This window comes from Choloepus didactylus, chromosome 1 (assembly GCF_015220235.1).
Source record: "Choloepus didactylus isolate mChoDid1 chromosome 1, mChoDid1.pri, whole genome shotgun sequence".
Lineage (NCBI taxonomy): Eukaryota > Metazoa > Chordata > Mammalia > Pilosa > Megalonychidae > Choloepus > Choloepus didactylus.
The window spans coordinates 215,919,008-215,939,253 of record NC_051307.1 but is presented as its reverse complement, the minus strand read 5'-3'; the positions used below and the strand labels follow the sequence as shown (position 1 = coordinate 215,939,253).

At 38.2% G+C, this 20,246-nt stretch overlaps 1 protein-coding gene across 5 annotated transcripts in view; it reads right to left on the bottom strand.

The window, feature by feature from the left end:
• PTPRG (protein tyrosine phosphatase receptor type G) overlaps positions 1-20,246 on the bottom strand; it is a 686,843-nt gene that overhangs the window by 33,158 nt on the left and 633,439 nt on the right. For all 5 annotated transcript variants that reach the window (XM_037799495.1, XM_037799505.1, XM_037799497.1 and 2 more), the window contains 2 exons: positions 11,526-11,617; positions 4,154-4,250 (listed from right to left, as the gene is read on the bottom strand). In XM_037799495.1, the coding sequence (XP_037655423.1) occupies positions 4,154-4,250; positions 11,526-11,617 (189 nt within the window). The remainder of the gene's footprint in view (positions 1-4,153; positions 4,251-11,525; positions 11,618-20,246) is intronic.

Sequence of the window (20,246 nt, the reverse complement as noted above, 5' to 3'; positions counted from 1 at the left end):
CTTTCGATTGTTTACAGTACCATTACATAGTTGTACATTCATCACCTAAATCAATCCCTGACACCTTCATTAGCACACACACAAAAATAACAAGAATAATAATTAGAGTGAAAAAGAGCAATTGAAGTAAAAAAGAACACTGGGTACCTTTGTCTGTTTGTTTCCTTCCCCTACTTTTCTACACATCCATCCATAAACTAGACAAAGTGGAGTTTGGTCCTTATGGCTTTCCCAATCCCATTGTCACCCCTCATAAGCTACATTTTTATACAACTGTCTTCGAGATTCATGGGTTCTGGGTTGTAGTTTGATAGTTTCAGGTATCCACCACCAGCTACCCCAATTCTTTAGAACCTAAAAAGGGTTGTCTAAAGTGTGCGTAAGAGTGCCCACCAGAGTGATCTCTCGGCTCGTTTAGGAATCTCTCTGCCACTGAAGCTTATTTCATTTCCTTTCACATCCCCCTTTTGGTCAAGAAGATGTTCTCCGTCCCACGATGCCGGGTCTACATTCCTCCCCGGGAGTCATATTCCACGTTGCCAGGGAGATTCACTCCCCTGGGTGTCTAATCCCACGTAGGGGGGAGGGCAGTGATTTCACCTTTCAAGTTGGCTTAGCCAGAGAGAGAGGGCCACATCTGAGCAACAAAGAGGCATTCAGGAGGAGACTCTTAGGCACAAATATAGGGAAGCCTAGCCTCTCCTTTGCATCTGCTAAATACTTTTAACCAAGGCAGTGAGGTCATTAGAAGTAAAGGATGCTATGGTAGAGAGAATGATGTGTGAGGATGTATGGAAGGCACAGATGTGTATATATACCTGCTTGACTTGTATGCTTAGAAGACTATAGGGATGGGCAAATCCTCACAATCACAGCAAGGTCAACCTTGATTGGGGAGGCTAACAAATACTGCCAGAGACAATCTATTCTAAGACTGGAGAGAAAAGAAAAGTTTGATTCGTATTCCTTGTTCTCTCTTTTATTGCATTCTTATTTCTCACACAAATGAAACAAACACTCCTATTTAAAAATGACTTATGGTTCTTTAAAAATTTTATATAAAATTTTATCTCTATTCACAGATGACATGATCTTGTATATAGAAAATCCTAAGGAATCTACACACACACACACGAATAACTATTAGAACCAAAAAACAAGTTCAGAAAGATTGTGCAGGATACAAGATCAATATTAAAAAATAAATTATATTTCTATACACTAGCAATGAAAAATCTGATATGGCAATCAAGAAAACAATTCTATGTAACAATAGCATTAAAAAGAATACAATATTTAGGAGGCAATTTGACAAAAGTAGTACAAAACTTATCCACTGACAACTAGGCCATGTCATTAAAAGAAATTAAGGATGACCTAAATAAATGGAAAAATGTCCTATTGATTGGATTGGAAGGCTTAACATCGTTGAGATGACAATGCTTCATAAATTATTCTACAGATTCAACAAAATCCCAGCTGTCTTTTTTGGAGGTAAGGGGCAGTAGTTGACAAGCTGATCCTAAAATTCATTTGGAAATGTGAAGGACCCAGAATGTGCCTGTTTGAAACTTATGGACCCCAGAAGAGCCATGATCCTTTAATTCAATCTTGTTGGGTGGAACCTTTTGATTGAGTGTTTCCATGGAGATGTGACCCCGCCCATACTGGGTGGGTCTTAATTCGATCACTGGAGTCCTTTGAGAGAGCTCACAGAAACAAGGAACTCAGAGAAGCTGACAGAGACATTTTGGAGAGAAGCTAAGATACGTAGTTCAGAGTTTGCCCCCAGAAGCTAGGAGCTGACACAGACCCAGATGCTTAGAGATGCTGAAAGATGCAGACAGAAGGATGTTTGGAGATGCTAAGCTATGAAGCCCAGAGTGTGCCGCAGAGAAGCTGAGACAGAACTCCCGGAACCTTAGAGAGAAATACCCAGGAGGACTAAGCAGAGAGCTGAGAGAAGCTAAGAGAGACAGAAGCCTAGAGACATTTTGGAGAAAGCCATTTTGAAACGCAACCCAGAGCAAAGGACCAGCAGACAACAGCCACGTGCCTTCCCAGCTGACGGGTGTTTTGGATGCCAGCGGCCTTTCTTAAGTGACACTATCTTCTTGATGATGCCTTAGTTTGGATACTTTTATGGACAATTGTGAACTAATAAATTCCCTCCACAAAAGCCAATCCATTTTGGTATTTTGCATAAAGGCAGCATTAACAAACCAGAGCACAGAATAACCAAAACAATCCTGAAAAAGAGGAGCAAAGTTGGAGGACTCACCCTTTCCAGTTTCTAAACTTCCAACCTACTAGGGAGTGTGATAATGGCAAAAGGGTAGGCTTATAGTCCAACTGAATAGAATTGAAAGTCCATACGTAAACCCTTACATTTATGGTCAGTTGATTTTCAGTAAGGGTACCAAGTCCAAACAATGGACCAAGAATAGTCTTTTCATCAAGTGGTGCTCGGCCAACTTGATAAACATATGCAAAAGATGAAGTTGCACTTCCACCTCACACTACATGAAAACAAATTAAAATGGATCACAGAACTAAATATAAGAGCTAGAACTATAATACTCTTAGAAGAAAAAGTAGTAAATCTTTGTGGCCTTTGATTAGGGCTGTGGTTTCTTAGATAGGACACCAAAAGCACAGGCAAAAACAACACAATAGCTAACCTGGACTTTATCCAAATTAAAACCTTACATGCTTCAAAGGACACCAAGAAAGTGACCAGACAACCGAGAGTGGGAGAAAATACCTACAAATCATATATTTAATAAAGGATTTTTATCCAGAATATATAAAGTACTCTTATAACTTAACAATAAAAAGATATGTGACCTAATTAAAAAATGGGCTAAGGATCTAAATAGACATTTCTCCAAAAAAATACATGCTGATGGCCAATAAGCACATGAAAAGATGCTGAACATCACTGGAGAGTAGGGAAATGCAAAACAAAACCACAATGTGATACCACTTTACTGCTACTAGAATGGCTAAAATAAAAACAAACAGTACGGATAAACCTTGAAAATATTTTCTAATTGAAAGAAGCACGAAAGGACAAATATTGTGTGATTTCACTTCTATGAAATATCCAGAATAGGCAAGTTCATAGAGACGAAAGTACATAAAAGAGGTTACCAGGGGCTGGGGAGATAGTAGAATGGAGTGTGACTGCTAACAATTTCTTTTGGGCATGATAAAAATGTTCTAAAATTAGATAGTAGAGATGGTTGCACAACTCTGTAAAAACAGTAAAAAAAACACTGAGTTGCACACTTTAAATGGGTAATTATATGGTATATGAATTACACCTTAATAAACCTTTATTTTTAAAACTCTAGAAGTCTTCAAATTTTAAGTGTTCAATTTAAAAGCACTATTCCATAAAATTCTATGAAACATGTACCTTAACCATAGTTTATGCAAACCATAAACATCTCTGTCCCTGCCCTTAATATGAAAGCACATATTACCTGCCAGGACTGCCAGTGACCCAAGCCCCACATGTCCATGAAAAGTGGCATTCTACTCACAGAAACAGCTTGTGTTCCTGGGGTATTTCTTGGGGCTCTGTAGGAAGAGCACCTATTTTCTTAAGTCCCTAACCTTGGGGATACTCTTGACCCTGCAAATATGATGGACAGGATGACGCACACATGCCAAAAGGATTAGAGGCTGATTATTTAAGATCATAGACCAATTACTGAGTCTTAGAAAGATTGCTTTGAAATTCAGCTTACTTGATCAAATTCACAATATTTCTATTTGTATTAAAAAGACTTGGCTCTCACCGATTAAAAACAGTGTCAACAGAGCCAAGTGACATTCAACCCTGAACAAAAACTTTGGCTCCCAGCATCTGAAACAAAATCACTTCATGTGAAAACAGTGAAGTGCAGAACATTTTCTTCAAATCACCTTATGAAGCTACCTGAGCTTAGACAGCCAAACAAAAAACTAAAGGGGCAGAAAATGCCCCCATTTCTTATACACTGTTGAAGACTGGCTAATAAGAGGTTAGCTTGCAAGCATAATTCTCTCTCAGCACCCTGATTCAGCCTGCCTAGCTCTCCGCTCATACCCCACATGAAGATTTCATTTCTTCGCAGTTGAAGATCATTTAGGGTATATTACTCACATGCTAAAATGTTGATGTATCTGTTCTTGTGCTTGTTATCTGGGTGATTGGAATGTTCTGCAGTGATGTTCATATCAGCTGTGCAGCGCTGGACTTCCTAGAGAAGAAAGCAAACTACGTTTCAGACACATTTTAGACATTTAACAAGGTCATGGAAAGAAAGAAACTATATGCTTCCAAAATCAAAAAGTATTTACTTGCTTCCTCCCTAGACCCAACTTTAAAAATGATAGTTATAACAAGTGTACGAAGGATGTGAAGAGGGTTTAAGGATTTCATCCATTCATTAATTCATCAATTATCTACTTCACTTTAGGCATTCTGCCAGGCAAGGGGATACAAAAGCAAAAAAATGATATCTCTTCTTGAAGTCACAGTCCATTGGGTGTGGAGAATATGCAAACGTGACAATCAAATGTGAGTAACAAAAAAGAGGCCTGAAGAAACGATGATGGGAGTATAGAGGAACAGAGAAAAGCTTTAGGCAGGAGATAATTCACCTGGGTCTTAAAGAATGAACAAGAATTTTCCAGGCAGAGAGAACAGTAAGTGCACAGCCCAGAGGAAGAAGTATAACCTCAACTGGGCTTTGCAATACACTTATAGGACTTATTGCTCCATTCCATAACTGTCAGTCTACAAATTGACCATAAAGATTCAGTGCTGAAATGACACTAGTTTATAGCATAATTAGTTATCATCTGGCTCAGATACATATGGCTGTGACAAATTATTGGTGAACTCTAATTTTATTTGAAGTATCCTTTAGAAAAGTAGCAGTACAAAAAGCAATATAAGCATGATCCATTTGCTAATACAACGTTGCTTGAAAAGCCAAATTTTTCTATACTGTGTGCTTCAAACTCAACAAAGCACAGGAGCTAACTAATAAGGGAAGTCATTAGCAATGCACAGCTGCTACAAAGAGCTGGAGCAAAGTGACACAAAATTATCAGGAAAAATGTTTTACATGTAACAGATGTAACAGAGTTCAGGAGCACACAGACTTTTCACAAAGGAGTTGCATAGCAATCATGGATGTTTTTCACAGCATTTACATTAAGCATAAGGAAAACAAGGAGCTGGTTGTCTATTATATTTTCAAAGTACTTTCCAGGGAGGAGTCTCCCCCACACCTGCCTTCTCTCCAAGGAGGAACTCACTCTAATCAAGGAATATAACTAAGGTATAAAGACAAGGGGTTACTATCCATTCCAAAATACCATGTTCACTGACTCTCCAATTCTTGGAAGCTGTATATTCAATTTTTCAAAATTGCAGGTCTTTCTAGTTGTCCATTTTTTTTTTTAAAAAAAAGCCCCATATGCATTAATTCAGCACTCCTTTCTGGAGGGAAGTGTGCATTTCAAGAAACAATTCTTAACCCATTTTACCCATGCTATATGTCACAAACTCTGATATTTGCTATTCTAGTCTAAAATGGTTTATAACCTACAGTTTGGCAAACACGGGTTTATAGAGCCTTAAGGCTCTCTTTGGCTCTCTTCTCTAAACGAGATAGTAAAATGTGGGCACTAAGTAATGAGTCTGATATTTTAACATCTTCTAGAACATAAGCTATGCCAGGCATTCTTGGAAAACTAGGGGAAACTGCCTTTTCGAATTGTGTAAAAGCCTGAGGCATACCCTTTTGATAGTGTGAAGAGCAGAAAACCTTTGAAAATGAACTAGTATTCTGAAAGACATTAATTTCTATGAATCCCTGAACCAAACTGATATCCTTTTGTTTCTGGACTTTGAAGGCCACACCTTTGGCATGGACCCCTTCAGGGCTGAGTTGCTTAGATATCTGTCACAGAGAGATTTCAGCTTTCAGCACAGTACTTTAAGTTTGAGTTTTCACTTTGTCCTATGATATGTTTTCCCTGTTGTGTGGATTTGGCCACCTTAGTTATGGGCTGAGGTTGCGCCTCTATTATAATGTAATGCAATTGACCAAGAATGCTTGGGAGCAGCTGTCTGTACTGTTTAAAGCAGTCATTCAATATGACCAATCAAACTCTTTGTTATCTGAAACCCTGGGTCAGATCCACTGCCTCTATTTCACTTTCCCAATTATGTGAATGACAGAAAACAAAGAATAGTCATAAATAATGTTAAATCTGATTTTATTAGAACCCAGGCGGTTTGCCTAAGGCCTTCTGATTTTGTCTAGTGGATAATCATGTCATCTGTAATTCCTTGCAGTACCGCTTGGCTCATTTAGATGCTGATAATATCATCTGATCCTGGAGTGGCTTTTCTCCATCCCAGAACTGGCACTGCAAAGTTAATGTGATTTTAATAAGTGTTAAAACCCTTTAAAGTGACGCTGGTCGATGGAGTGTGTATAGTTAAGTTACCTATTCAGCACTCTGATAAACAGCTTACCATTTAAGCTTGTTGTATATTACTATCTATGTTACAAAGCTGGAATCCTCAAAATGGATATTCTGAGTTTTAACAGGCATGTAACTGCAAGAGATTCCCAGTTGAAAACAGGAGGTTTAAAATAAAGTAAAAATCAAAAAACAAACAAAAACAGAATTCTTGTAGCATAACTCCAAACCTGAAACTTGGTATAACAAGAATTATTAGGAGATGGAATAGACTAAATAATCTTTTGCCTGGAAACATTTATGTAAGAGGCTGTCTGTAGAGCTCATGAAGCCCTGCTGTCCTACCATTCTATGACGCAACTGGAAAAAAGAAAAAAAAAGCAACCCCAAAACAATGGAAACAAAATATATGTAGAAATCTTTCAGATTACTCAGTTTCCCAAAGCAAGCTAAGAAGAAACTCAGCTGGGGCCTGGTAACCAAATACTGACCGAGTATTTATAATGTTCCTAGTGTCTTGGGTTCAGGCAGCCTTCAACTGTGTTCAAACTACACAGTCTACAGAGGACTGCCAGGTCCAGATCACAACTGGAGCCCAGTGCTTGCAGAGCAGGCTCTCGCTACGTACTAGCCACACTGTGAATTCCTGTGTTGCCCTTCTCTGCTCAGGCTACAAAATGTGGCCCGACTTTTTTTTTTCTTTCAAATGTTGCTTTGATTTTGTTACTCTCTTACTCAGAAACCTCTGGTTAGATTGCACCTTTCTCAGTGTAGTCTGATCCTATCTTCTCCAACTCCCTTCCAACCCCCAAATGGTTTTAACTCTCTGCCCTTTGAAAAGACAGTAAGGTTTCCTGCTCCTTGCCTCATTGCTGTTTACCTTGGGAAGAATGCCTCCCCTTCTCTCCCCCATCCAAACCCTTTTATCTTTTCTTATAATGACTGCCTTTCCCCTCCAGACAACCAACCCACCTTAGGAGTCAACAATATAGCACCCTTCATCCTGCAGCTAAACTACATGAAATAGTAGTAATTTTCATACAGAATGTGAAATTTGACTTACTCCCTTTTTGTCTCACTCTTCATAAAAATCTCAACTTCACCAACTAGGATTTTCTTCATAAGGGTCTAAAAATGTATTTCTTTAAGACATTGCAACCACACTGGCATTTGATAACACAGGTGCTCAGGGAAACTCTGCGGAGGTCATCTTCTGCCATCTTGCAGGCAGCAGTCTTTATTCAGCATTGCACTCTGTCCAGGGGCTCCCCTATGACATGTCATCGACAATGCCGGACCACTCCATTTTACATAAACTGATTGTGGCTGCTGATCCCACAGTGGCATGGGCTCAGGTGGACAAAGCTTTGTTCTCTTGATTTAAGATGAACCAGCCCAAATTTAGCTCAGCTGGAGTTAATTGTGATACAGACGATCCCCCAAAGGACCCTGTCAAGGGGCTATGGACCTCTGGTCTTCTCTCTGCACTCAGCCTGTCAACTTCTGATTCTCCTGACCCCTGCCTATTAGTTCTGTCTACCCTTGGAGCCTTGGAGCTCCCTCCTTTTGAAAGAGTAGGCTAGCATTGTGCCTTTGGAAGCCTCGTGGATTATGTCTATGGAGTCCAGGGAAGACAGTGTTCATCTCTAATGCTATTCTGCAAAATCATTTCCTGGGAAAAAGAGTGAGGTTGAAGTCAGGTAAGATAACCAAGGGAACAGAGTCATCATGGAATACTATCTGGAGACATGGAATACTCCAGTGACTACAAAATCTGCTAGAGGTACGATGTTGCCAACTTTTAACAATCTCCAAAATTCATCAGACAAGGAAAAGGGCTTACTTACAGTATCACCTCTAGACAAAGACTCAAAATTGCCAGTGAATTGTTTTGTTTTTTTTTTTCATTCTCCAAACAGTAAAGTTCTGCAAACATGACAGCTATTCATCAAAGCTTTTCTAACATCTATCCAAGATCTTCAAATAAGATCTGGCAAAGAGAACTTTTGCTGAAATATTCCATAAAAATTGTTAGGTGCCTTACTCTTCTGCACTCTTCTAGAACTTTATACCTGCATTATAGCACTTAGTTTGCTTTGCCTACTTCTATATTAGTTGTACACACTTTGGTCTTCCCATACTAGACTCCATAAGGGCAAGGACTTTGTCTAAGTCATCTTTGTACCTGTGCTCTGGAGAATGACAAGTACTCAATAACTATTAAGATGAATCGTTCTAACTCCTTTTAGTGGTCAAATATCAACTAAGTCATATTTCTCTATAATGTTCAGGTTAGTTCTTTAATTTTAGGCACCTATTCAGATGTTTTATAAGGTTTTCATAAGTCAAATTCTCACCTAACTGGGAAGAATCTAGAACATAAAGATCACATGGTAATGGGCCCTTAGTAGTCTTTTAGGGGATCCTTATTTTGGCCGCGCACCACCACCCCCTCCTTTGGGCCGAGGCAACTGTTGGCGTTTCAGCTGCATATCAGTTTTAGGCAGTCATTGGTGATCCTGGTTATTTCTTTTTCTGACTTCAGCCTATTATAAGACACTACTTTAAAGAGTCTATATGGCATCAAGATTAAAAATGGAGGCTTAAATCAGAGAGCCTTGGTCTTATATCTTATTGCTGCCATCTCAAAACGTAGCTACCCCATGCTTCAACTGTCAAGTTTCCTGATCTGTAAAATGGGGACAATTTAATAGCACCCACCTCATGGGGTGGTTGTAAGGAACAATCGAAATAATCCATTCACAGTACTCAGTAAATGCTGGCCATAATCATTCCAAATAAATGGATCTGGAATCCCAAGGCTGAGGTTTCTTTATCATAACAAGGGCTTTTTTTTTTTTTTTTTTTCATTACAGAAAACCCCTTTTCCTGCCCTTCCTTACATAGCCCATTACTATCTCATATTTATACAATGAGAGCATTTCTCCTGCCTCTCTCAGATGGCCTGTTACCAACTGTGCCTACTACCAGAGCTACCAAGAAGGAGTATTTCTGTTTCAAAATGCTTTGAATTTTTTCTCAATTAGGAGACTGTATAGTAATGAGCTTGCTACTCTCTTACTCTCCTTCATGTTAGGTTACCTAACTGTTCTTTTCAAGAGAAAGAACATTCTTCCTATTCTGAATAGCTCTGATTTGAAACCTTTTAACCCAGGAGAGATTGTGAAATGACAACAGTAAAATACTATCTCCTCCCTCCTCATCCACACTGTTTTCACTCTCCTAATTATCAGCTAATAATACTGACACCATCAAGTTCAATCTGGGAGATGAAAGCTTTTAGCCATGGTATTTTTTTTAGGATAGAAGTAGGGTACAGATGCTGAGGATTTGTTAATAGGCATGATTTTGATGCAGCAAAGCCCATTTTAAGTCAGATCAAGTTTACAGCAGTGTAGCTGATTATTTTGAATAATTAAGTGGTGTCAAAACCAGCTGTGATGAATAGCACTGGGGTCTCAAATCATAAATAATTGAGAAACCGGAGTTGCATTTGATCATTCTGATCAAATTCTGCTCTCTAGAGGATAAATGTTTGTCCTGAATACCATCAACATTGTTAAATGGCTCAATATTCTTGCTCAGTCACCCAGCCAACAGTCAACTGAACTAAATCACTTTAACACCACACACATTTGCTGTCCCCATGAATACAAAATGTTTGACTTAAACCATGTTCTGTATAGTCGAATAGGCACCTTATTCTTCTTTCCAGTAAGAGTCTAATAGCATCATTAAATACTTGAAATGCTTTTGTTCATTCTGGAAAACATATGACTTTGCAGAATAAATGATAGGGTTCCTTCTCTCTCTACCACCTTTGCTCTTATTCTGCTCAAAGAAAATAAAAACAACTAAGAGAAAAACTTGATTTAAAGCTGGTTAATATAATTGTCTTCATAATAGCCTTTGGGGACTCCAAATTTGCATAGAGACAGCAGCTTCTGGCCCTATATTTATTTCTCATTGTTCATGCGAGATGATTGCACCCTCCCAGCTGTATGGCTCCTAGACAGTGCCAAAGTGCTTACTTTCCTTCACTTCATTGGTCCCCGTAACCAATTTTGTGAAAAGAGGTGTGCAGGCTAGCATCATCATCATTTCCATTTTAAAGTAGAAATGAGACAGAGAAAACAACCAACTTACCCACAAAGCTAGAAGACAGCCGAGCTGCCATGAAAACTTGGCCTCCTCGGCACAACTCTTGCTGCCAGAGATGTGCCTTAGTTAAGTGCCTCAGTGAAGAAAAGGGCAGTCTGTTTAATAGCTCCTCATTGACACCCTGTCACTGCTGAACTGGCACAGAACCCAGAGTTGGCAGGGTGGTGCATGCCTCTCTCCACCTTATTTCCTACACACCAGTTCTTAAGATCAGAAGGCTGCATTAACCCATGCCTTCTCTTGAAAGATTAATAATCACAAAAACCAAAACTAGCAAACCTTCTGTAGTGCTTAAGAGTCAACCCAGCGCTTCCAAAGATGTTAATCATTTATTTTTTCCAACAACTTTGGGATGTAGGTGGCATCAGCATCATTTTTCAAAAGGAGGAAATGGGAGCAGAGAGATGAAGCAATTGGCTGAAGGATTACTAGGCTCACGACTGGTGCAGCCAACATCCAGGTTGCCAGATGTAAAATCTGCTATCGCCACTATCCTATGAGCGTCCCTGAAATGATGTGGAATTAGGGGTCCCTCTGCTTTGGATCACGATTATTGTTCTTGGTTGGAATTAAAATGAAGAAGGAACCCTAAAAACTGATCCCCACCAGTTTGCTTCTTCTCTTTCACTAAATCTGGTCTCTTGTATGGGCATGTGAATGCAAGCAACTCTCCTTCACCTAATTTTTATTAGGAAAAAGAATGCCTGTTAAACCTGGAAGTGCAAAAGAAAAGAAAAGGAATCCCTACTTTCCACAGTAATTGTTTTGTTATTCTTGGAATAAACTTGGTTAAAGATTAGAAAAAATACCTCTGCAAAATACTAGTTAGGTTTGTGGGTTTTGAAACATACCTCAAAATCCTCAGAGAACCCATGCTGGTTATTAGAATAAAGCTCACCGATGTGTTTAACAAACTGTTTGACAGGAATGGCTTCCATGTCATCTGTGGGAATAAAACAATATTCAAAGTCACAGAGAATAGTTCCATAAAACAAACTGAGACACTGACACTGAGAAGGGATTATTTAAGACAAATATTTGATTTTTTTCTCCCAAGAATGATATACATCACCTGAAATAGATGTCCTCAAGAAAAGTCTCAGGATTCATTCTACATTAGGATCTCATTATGATTTTTAATGCTTATAAGTCAGGTTAAATACGGTTCAAATAAAAATGTAAGGAAGAGAATTTCCCTTATTTTTTTATTCAAAGCAGTTTACACAGTTGATTTACCACATCATACTCTTAACTAAAAGTTTGAACTTAACCGAGGTTACCGATTGGCCAAGAAATTTTATCACAGATTTTTAAAATTGCTATTCAATGGGGTCCAGCTTGAACTTGGAGCAATTAAGTTCTATTCCAGACTTTGAAGTCTAAGCAATCTCTTATACACAATGGCAGAGAGATGCCATTGTACCAGCTGGCTTTGGGTACAATGCCATCTAGCTTTAAGTATTCGAAATTTTAGTTCAAGACAGCTGTGTCTACATGATGCCAAACAATCAGTTTGACTGAATTAACTGGATTTTTTGGTGTTGACAGACTAGGTATAGATTGAGGAAGACTCTGTGTCCCAATTTACTGTAGTGTGTCACTTTCATTTCAAAAGGACATTTTCAGTTCATGAGCCCAAAGTATGTTTTAAGCTTATTTATCCAGACCCAATCTGATTATTGAGTATTGCTGTAAAACTGCCACACCCAACTAACTGGCACTCCCAAACCTCCTTCCTCCCTTTTCCCTCGCCTACCTCCTCCCCCAACCCCCCAAATATTTCCTTTTAAAAATACTCTGCTGAATTTGAGATAAACAACAGACATGACATTTACTTTATTCAGAGTGAAAGATCTTTGGCAAACGCACAAACATCTAAACTGCCACAGATGCTTTTCTTAGCAAAGGCTATGAAGATCTGTATGTGTAAATGAGGTCCTACTTTGGCAAGAATTTTATAGATCCAGGCCTGACAATCTGATTTCTCTTCATCTGGTGACAGTTAACATTGACTATGTCATTCCTTCTCTACTTTCTTTTGAGAGAGCAAAGCTCTAGGGTGGCTTTTTGCATCTATTGACATTTTCAAACTCGAATCATTCTTAAGGGGAAAATAGCATCTATCTACTTCATTTAAGGAAGGCAACTTGTATGTTCATAATCCGAGTTTTTAGCATGGAAATGTTACTTTATCATTTAGGTGGTGCTCTGTAAGCACAAATCCTTTCTGTGTGAACAATTAAAGATCTAATCATTTTAATAGGCAACCTTAGGAAAAAAAATTGCCAAGTTATTTACAAATATTTCAGGATTGAAGAGGTTCATGAATATGCAATCATTTTACACACTCAGGAAATCTAAAGCTCCCATAATGATGTAACCAGCATTAACAAAGTAAGCAGAGCCAAAATGTTCCCCCAGAATATTTAGCAGAATGCACAGTTCAAGAAAAATTTCCAAGATTATCTGATCATTTCACTTAAAATGTTTAGAAGTAAGCGAATTCTACAATAATGTTCCAGTGAAATGAAATGACTCCAATTTCCTTAAACTTAGAAAAGGGTTAATATGTACAAAGTTGGAGTCTCTCTAAAAGATAAACCCAAGGATAAAGTCATCTTTGGACAAGAGGCAAAATGAGTGAGGTGGGAGACAACCCAACCCCACAAACACCCCAGTATATAGACCGCAACAATTCTTTCTTACTTATTTAGAAATGAAAGACACAACATGGTTCCCAAGTACAGAAATGGCATAGTTAATAATGTAATAGGTTAACGGCAACATTAATCCCATAATGATAGTTTAGAATATTCGATTCCCCAAAACTTATGGCGCCATGATTAAGGACTTGGACTGTAGTTCAAAACAAAAAAAGTGTCAGCTTAGAGTTATTTTACTCTGCAAGGTAAAAAACACAGCATTCTGAAAGGCACAGCCCATCTCAAATCATGAAAAGGAATGCTTTCAGGTTTATAATTTGTTATTTTTTCCTGCAGAGTGCTCAACTGTAATATCCAAGCTAATGCCACAACATGCTCAGAAATCAGTCTGCCTGCTGCCCCAATGGCTAGATGCAGCAAAAATCCAGCAGTGCTCCATATGATAATCATGGAAATACATGACTCACTGGTCTCTCCAATTTGCCCCTTTATCCATGTAAATCTAACGACACCCGCTCTGGGTTTCCATGCACCACCAATAACATAAAACTAGCAGATGGGCAGATACACACTCACTGACCAGCATCAGCTACCCAGATAACACATTAGTTGTCTTTCAATCAAGATAAATGTGGCTGAGGGGTCCTAAATCTTTTTTCTCTATATTAATATGAATATAGGCTTATTACTAAAAAGTCCTCATAGCTTTCCTCTTAGATAGTTTTTCTATTAAATTCTTTCAACATAAGCCAGACAAGTAATTATGAAATTGCTGTAACTAGCAGAAGGCTAGGCAATTAGGACAGCATCCTAGACCTGATCTGCTCAGTTTTTATATGGGAAGACCTTGTGTTGTAAGAAGACATGCATCCATAAGATGTTATTTCCACCGAAACATCTGAGCTACATCAAAGGTTGTCCTTTGAATGGATAAGCAGCATTAACTACGCACCAGGCAGTTTCTAAATACTTTATATGTGATAACACATATTTAATGATTCCAACAATCCTGAGAGATAGGTACTATTTTCATACCCATCTTACAGTAGAGAAAACAGGCTTAGAAGAAAGCTTACTTGAAGGCTGAAGTATGGCCAAGGAAGCCGGCATCAAACCCAAAGTAAAGAGTGCCCTGACTCAGAGCGAGAACACCGGTTGTCTGGGTCAGAGCAAATGGGAAACAGCTGGTGGCAACATCCACGGAGCATCTAGGACTCCACAGACATTAGGGAGATGGTCTGTGCCCAAAGATAACATTTATGTTGGAGAACAATGAACATATGGAACAGACAGCAGGGCAGCACGGTAAATTCATGGTGAAGATTCCAAGTGCCATAAAATGGATGGATTTGATGACTTACATGAGAGTAAATATCACTGATGTGTGTGGATGGCGGGGGTGGGGGTGTGGGGGTGGGTGTGCATAAAAAATGAGATGGGCTGGAATCAAAGTGAAGATGTTTTCACTACCTGAATGAATATGATACTGGTTACATGGAAGGCTGTTATGGCATAATGCAAAGAGTATGACAGAATCAGTTACAATGAGCCCTTACTGGTTGCCAAGAGCTGTGCTAAGTGGTTTTCATACACTGCCTCATTTATCTTTACAAGAACCAAGTGAAGAGGACCTTGTTATCATCACGTTACATATAAGGAAACCAAGGCAGCCTGTCCTAAGTAATACAGTTTGTAAGCGGCAGGGCCCAGACTTGAACTCGGGTCTCTTGAACCCAAAGTGTGTGCTCTTCTGCTCTGTGACAGACTGCTCATCTTTACTCTCAAAACACCACGGTTTCAAGGACGAACAAGGGACTAAGCAGAGAACCTTAATCTATTAAATATAGCTTCATAATTTTGTGCCAATATTTTCACTCACAGAATTTTCAGATACCAAAGTTTAAATAAAGCAAAAGTGGGACCACTATTTTTATCATTTAATCACCACATTATCAAATGGTTGATAGAGTCAGTTGAGAATCGGCACCTGAATAATGGGGCTTATTGTTATTAAATGTTATTATTTATGCTTAGTTCCAAGATTTTAGCCTTCTGTGGTTGGAATTATACTTTGTATTAAAAAGAGACCTTTTATTTTGGCCAAAGACAAAAAGTCTCTCTGTACCACTTTCTACGAAGCTTGAAACTAGTCTGTAGGTACCAAAAGCAGAGCATTAAAAGAGGTTGAACCGGAATGACGGCAACTTTTATTGAGAAGAAAGCACTGAAACTGAGAGATTCTTTGGGGAAAATAAGAGCCAAAAAATGTTGACCTAAAAGGCACCACCATTGGAGAATAAAGAACAATGCATTCAAACATAACATAAAGCTGTTTCCAAAGTCTTCAATGTCCACTGTATTTGCACCTTCAGAACTATCAGAAAGAGATCACCAATACTTTGATTTATGCTTTGGTTTTGCTTTCTCTTAATCTTAAGGAATAGCTGGCAAAAAAAAAAAAAAAGGCAGGGGGGATTAGCTTTTTTGTAAGTTTTTGTTTGATATTATCAGAAGAAAAGGAAAATCAGCAGCCTGGGCTGTCTCTAAATAGACACCACAGGGAAGCCCAGCCTAGCCCCCTGCTCAGAGTAGGGTTATTAGCCTGTAATTCAATAAAACCATTTAGCTGTTATTTTTATCAGCTACCAATGATGGAACCCTTTCTGGGTGCCAGGTATCCAGAGACAATGGTGCAAGTAAGAGTGGTCAGAGAATGGCCATCACAGCCAGACCATGCAGAGGGGTGATGTCACCTCTCTGCAATTCTATTTCCTCACCTGTAAGATGGGAATAATGACAGTATCTAATTCATAAGGGTGTTGTGAAAACTAAATAACAAAAGTACTTACAAGCATGCTTGACATTTAGTAAATGTTTAATAACTATGATTAATTATTAGATACTAATTGCTTTTCTCATACCACCCAGTGATCTAGGTGCTGTGATTACCCCCGTTTTATAGATAAGGAAACTGGCTGAGAGACTAAAATGGAGGCTAAGGAGTTTCCTCAAAGTTCACTGTCATTATCAAGTTGTGACCAGGTTATCTGTCTCCTCAGCCTGGGTTCTTCCACATCACAGTATCTCCTTAGCCCTTATATTTAATATATGCAACCTGAGAATCAGGGAACAATATATGATAAAGAAATTTCTTATGAAAAGGGCTGAAATGATAAGCTTTTTTCTATATATATATATATGTATATATATATATTTTTTCATTTTATTGAGATATATTCACATACCATGCAGTCATACAAAACAAATTGTAATATTCGATTGTTCACAGTACCATTACATAGTTGTACATTCATCACCTAAATCAATCCCTGACACCTTCATTAGCACACACACAAAAATAACAAGAATAATTAGAGTGAAAAAGAACAATTGAAGTAAAAAAGAACACTGGGTACCTTTGTCTGTCTGTTTCCTTCCCCCATTTTTCTACTCATCCATCCATAAACTAGACAAAGGGGAGTGTGGTCCTTATGGCTTTCCCAATCCCATTGTCACCCCTCATAAGCTACATTTTTATACAATCGTCTTCAAGATTCATGGGTTCTGGGTTGTAGTTTGATAGTTTCAGGTATCTACCGCCAGCTACCCCAATTCATTAGAACCTAAAAAGGGTTGTCTAGATAAGCTTTGTTTTAAGAGTAGGCTTCAAAAAGGGGGATGTGAAAGGAAATGAAATAAGCTTCAGTGGCAGAGAGATTCCAAAACGAGCCGAGAGATCACTCTGGTGGGCACTCTTACGCACACTTTAGACAACCCTTTTTAGGTTCTAAAGAATTGGGGTAGCTGGTGGTGGATACCTGAAACTATCAAACTACAACCCAGAACCCATGAATCTCGAAGACAGTTGTATAAAAATGTAGCTTATGAGGGGTGACAATGGGATTGGGAAAGCCATAAGGACCACACTCCCCTTTGTCTAGTTTATGGATGGATGAGTAGAAGAATAGGGGAAGGAAACAAACAGACAAAGGTACCCAGTGTTCTTTTTTACTTTAATTGTTCTTTTTCGCTTTAATTATTCTTGTTATTTTTGTGTGTGTGCTAATGAAGGTGTCAGGGATTGATTTAGGTGATGAATGTACAACTATGTAATGGTACTGTAAACAATCGAAAGTACAATTTGTTTTGTATGACTGCGTGGTATGTGAATATATCTCAATAAAATGATGATTAAAAAAAAAAAAAAAAGAGTAGGCTTCAGTTGCCTGGAAAATTCATACTTGTCAACTGGTCATCTTGATGATCCCAGGCCAATGAAGTATTACAGTATTTACCTTCCTTCCAAGATGCTGAGCTGCTAGGGTTGATTGCCTTAAGGTTTGTTTAAGAAAACATCCCTGCTTGCTTACTCTGGCAGTGTGTGATGAGTACACATACAAATATAATTACGATTCTGGAGATCCTTGTATCACCCACTCTATGGCCAGTCCCTACAAAGTTCATTTAACCCTTATCCCAAGTTCTGAACAAATCTGTCTGTGGGCAGGGAGAGTATATAGAGTCCCAGTCCAGTATTTCACTCAAGTCAATCCTACTCAGACCTTACCCCCCCTGGTCCCCATGACTGGGTTGTTCTCAGGTAGGACTGACCATGCCTCTAGTGGATAGACCTTAATTTCAGGAACTTGGTGGCCCCGTCTCATCTGCCCTCTCAGCCTCTCAGAGGCCAAGTTCAAGTCTCTCTGTGCTTGGTAACACCTCTGTGTCAATTTAGGAAGATAAAGGAAATACAAAATAAAAGAACATTATCAAGAGTTTAGTTCTGACTTAGTAAGCAACAAATAGATTTTTGTCTAAATCAGACTCTTAGGATGCAAGGAGTGCTGTGGAGATGGGAACATTTTATTTCCTGCCATTAAAAAGAAATCTCTTTTCATTTATGACACAATAAAGGCAATAAAGAAAGGGCTTCATTATAGTCAAAAGACCAATGAATCTCCTTTGGAGATAATCTCTGTATAAATAAAATATGCCAACAAGGTTGGTTTAATCCCAAGGGCTTTACAGTGCATATTTAAAACCCCTTTATATGCTGGCACCCTGCTGAAGCCAGTGACCTTCAAATTATTAAGATGTATTTTAACTGCTGGAAAAGCATGACTCATTTCTGGACTTTTAAGCTACTGGTTAGTAGCAATATTCTGTTTTCCAACACTGTTATTTGATAGTTACATTTTGTAATTTCCAGAAAAAAGCATTTATATGGGCACGTGTGTTTGACAATATGCACAAATGGAAAGCTCCTTCAATATGCTCCATACATAGGTTAATTTCACAAGGTAATTTATGATTTTAAATGGTGATATATAATGAAAGTCTAAAAGAAGTATTATAACATACTGGATGTTCTTTGTAGATGGCATATGTGGGTAATGCTTCGTTAATGACAGTAATGAAAATATTATTCAAGTTTATTATTTAAAGAACAAAATCCCCAGGTTGGAAACATGCAATTTTTAAAGGTATTTCTGAATGTTAAGAATAATATGGATCTTAAGAGATGGAAACTTGTTCCTACCTCAGTATCTTAGAAGATGTAATGCATATGAGACAAACTGACAACTGGGTTACTGCATTCAATTATTCTTTATTTTCACAGCATAACAATGGGAAACCAGTCACCAAGGAACATTTGATTTTGAAAACACATTAGTGAAAAACATTAAAAGTCAAAACCTAAACTCCTTTCATTCTCCTGTACAAGTCACAGGTTAACACAACTAGGGGGAAAAACACATATATCATACACAGGAGCAGGCTACAATTGAAAATCTTTCTGATAAAAGAATTGATGTCACTTCTCTAGTGCTTGGAACCTAACCTCAAAAAACAAAACCAAAACCAAAAACAACAGCACTTCTTTCACCTTGTGTAAGTTCTTTTACATCATGAGTTCTTCACGTGGCCAACTAACCCAGTCCCCACTTATCCACTGTATTCCCTGTCTCTAGCATGTTAACACATGTAGTTGAGATAAGAAAAAATGTTCTTTTCCATGTTAAAAGACTGTCTTTGCTGTTATAAATAGGAAGAACACACTGAATTTCCTTAATAATCGTTCCTAAATTTCATTTTAGAGTTAATATAATTGATATCTCAAAACTCCTCAAAAATTCTTAGAACTGCTATTTCCAAGAGAAATGTATCACAAAGTTAGCAAAACTTTCCTTAATCTTATGCCTATTTTATTATATTTTCCTAAAATCAGCACAACTCACTGATTCTATTTATGTTTTGGGATTTAAAGAACCAGGGCTGTTTATTTATGAATTTTAATCACAGCAGAATCATCCAAAACTTCACTGATTTAGTGTCTAAATTTGTTCAACATTCGATGTGTTTGTGAATTACTGCCTAAACCATTCAAATCACACCGGCTTGTTTATGCACAGGGAAGGAAAGCATTGGTGAGTTGAAAGTCTTTTTCTTAGAAAAGAAGACAACAAAAATGACTAGAGGAGAAAGGTGAAAAGAGATTTTCAGATATGGAGAAAACGTCAACAGAATAATTATGAGACTCTCTCCGGAAGGATGAAACAGGAGAAACAAATGGTCAATGCTCATGAAAGAGCAACTCAGAAAGGCCTAAAGAAAATATTCAAATGTCTTTGAAAATGCTTAATTTAATGAAGCAACGTCCAAAATGAAGAACCAGGAAGTCCTGAGATACCAATAGTGTCAGAGAAGCAAGCCAAGACAGCACAGAGCCAATTCTAAGCATCTGGGCTCTGAAGTCACACAGATGGTCAAATTAAATACTGTCTCTGAACCTCAGTTTCTTTATCTGCAAAATGGGGATCTCAATTACACCTGTCTACATAGGACTGTAGTGAAAATAACATAGAACACTAAATCGGTAAATTCTCAAAAATAGATGCTATTTTCTTA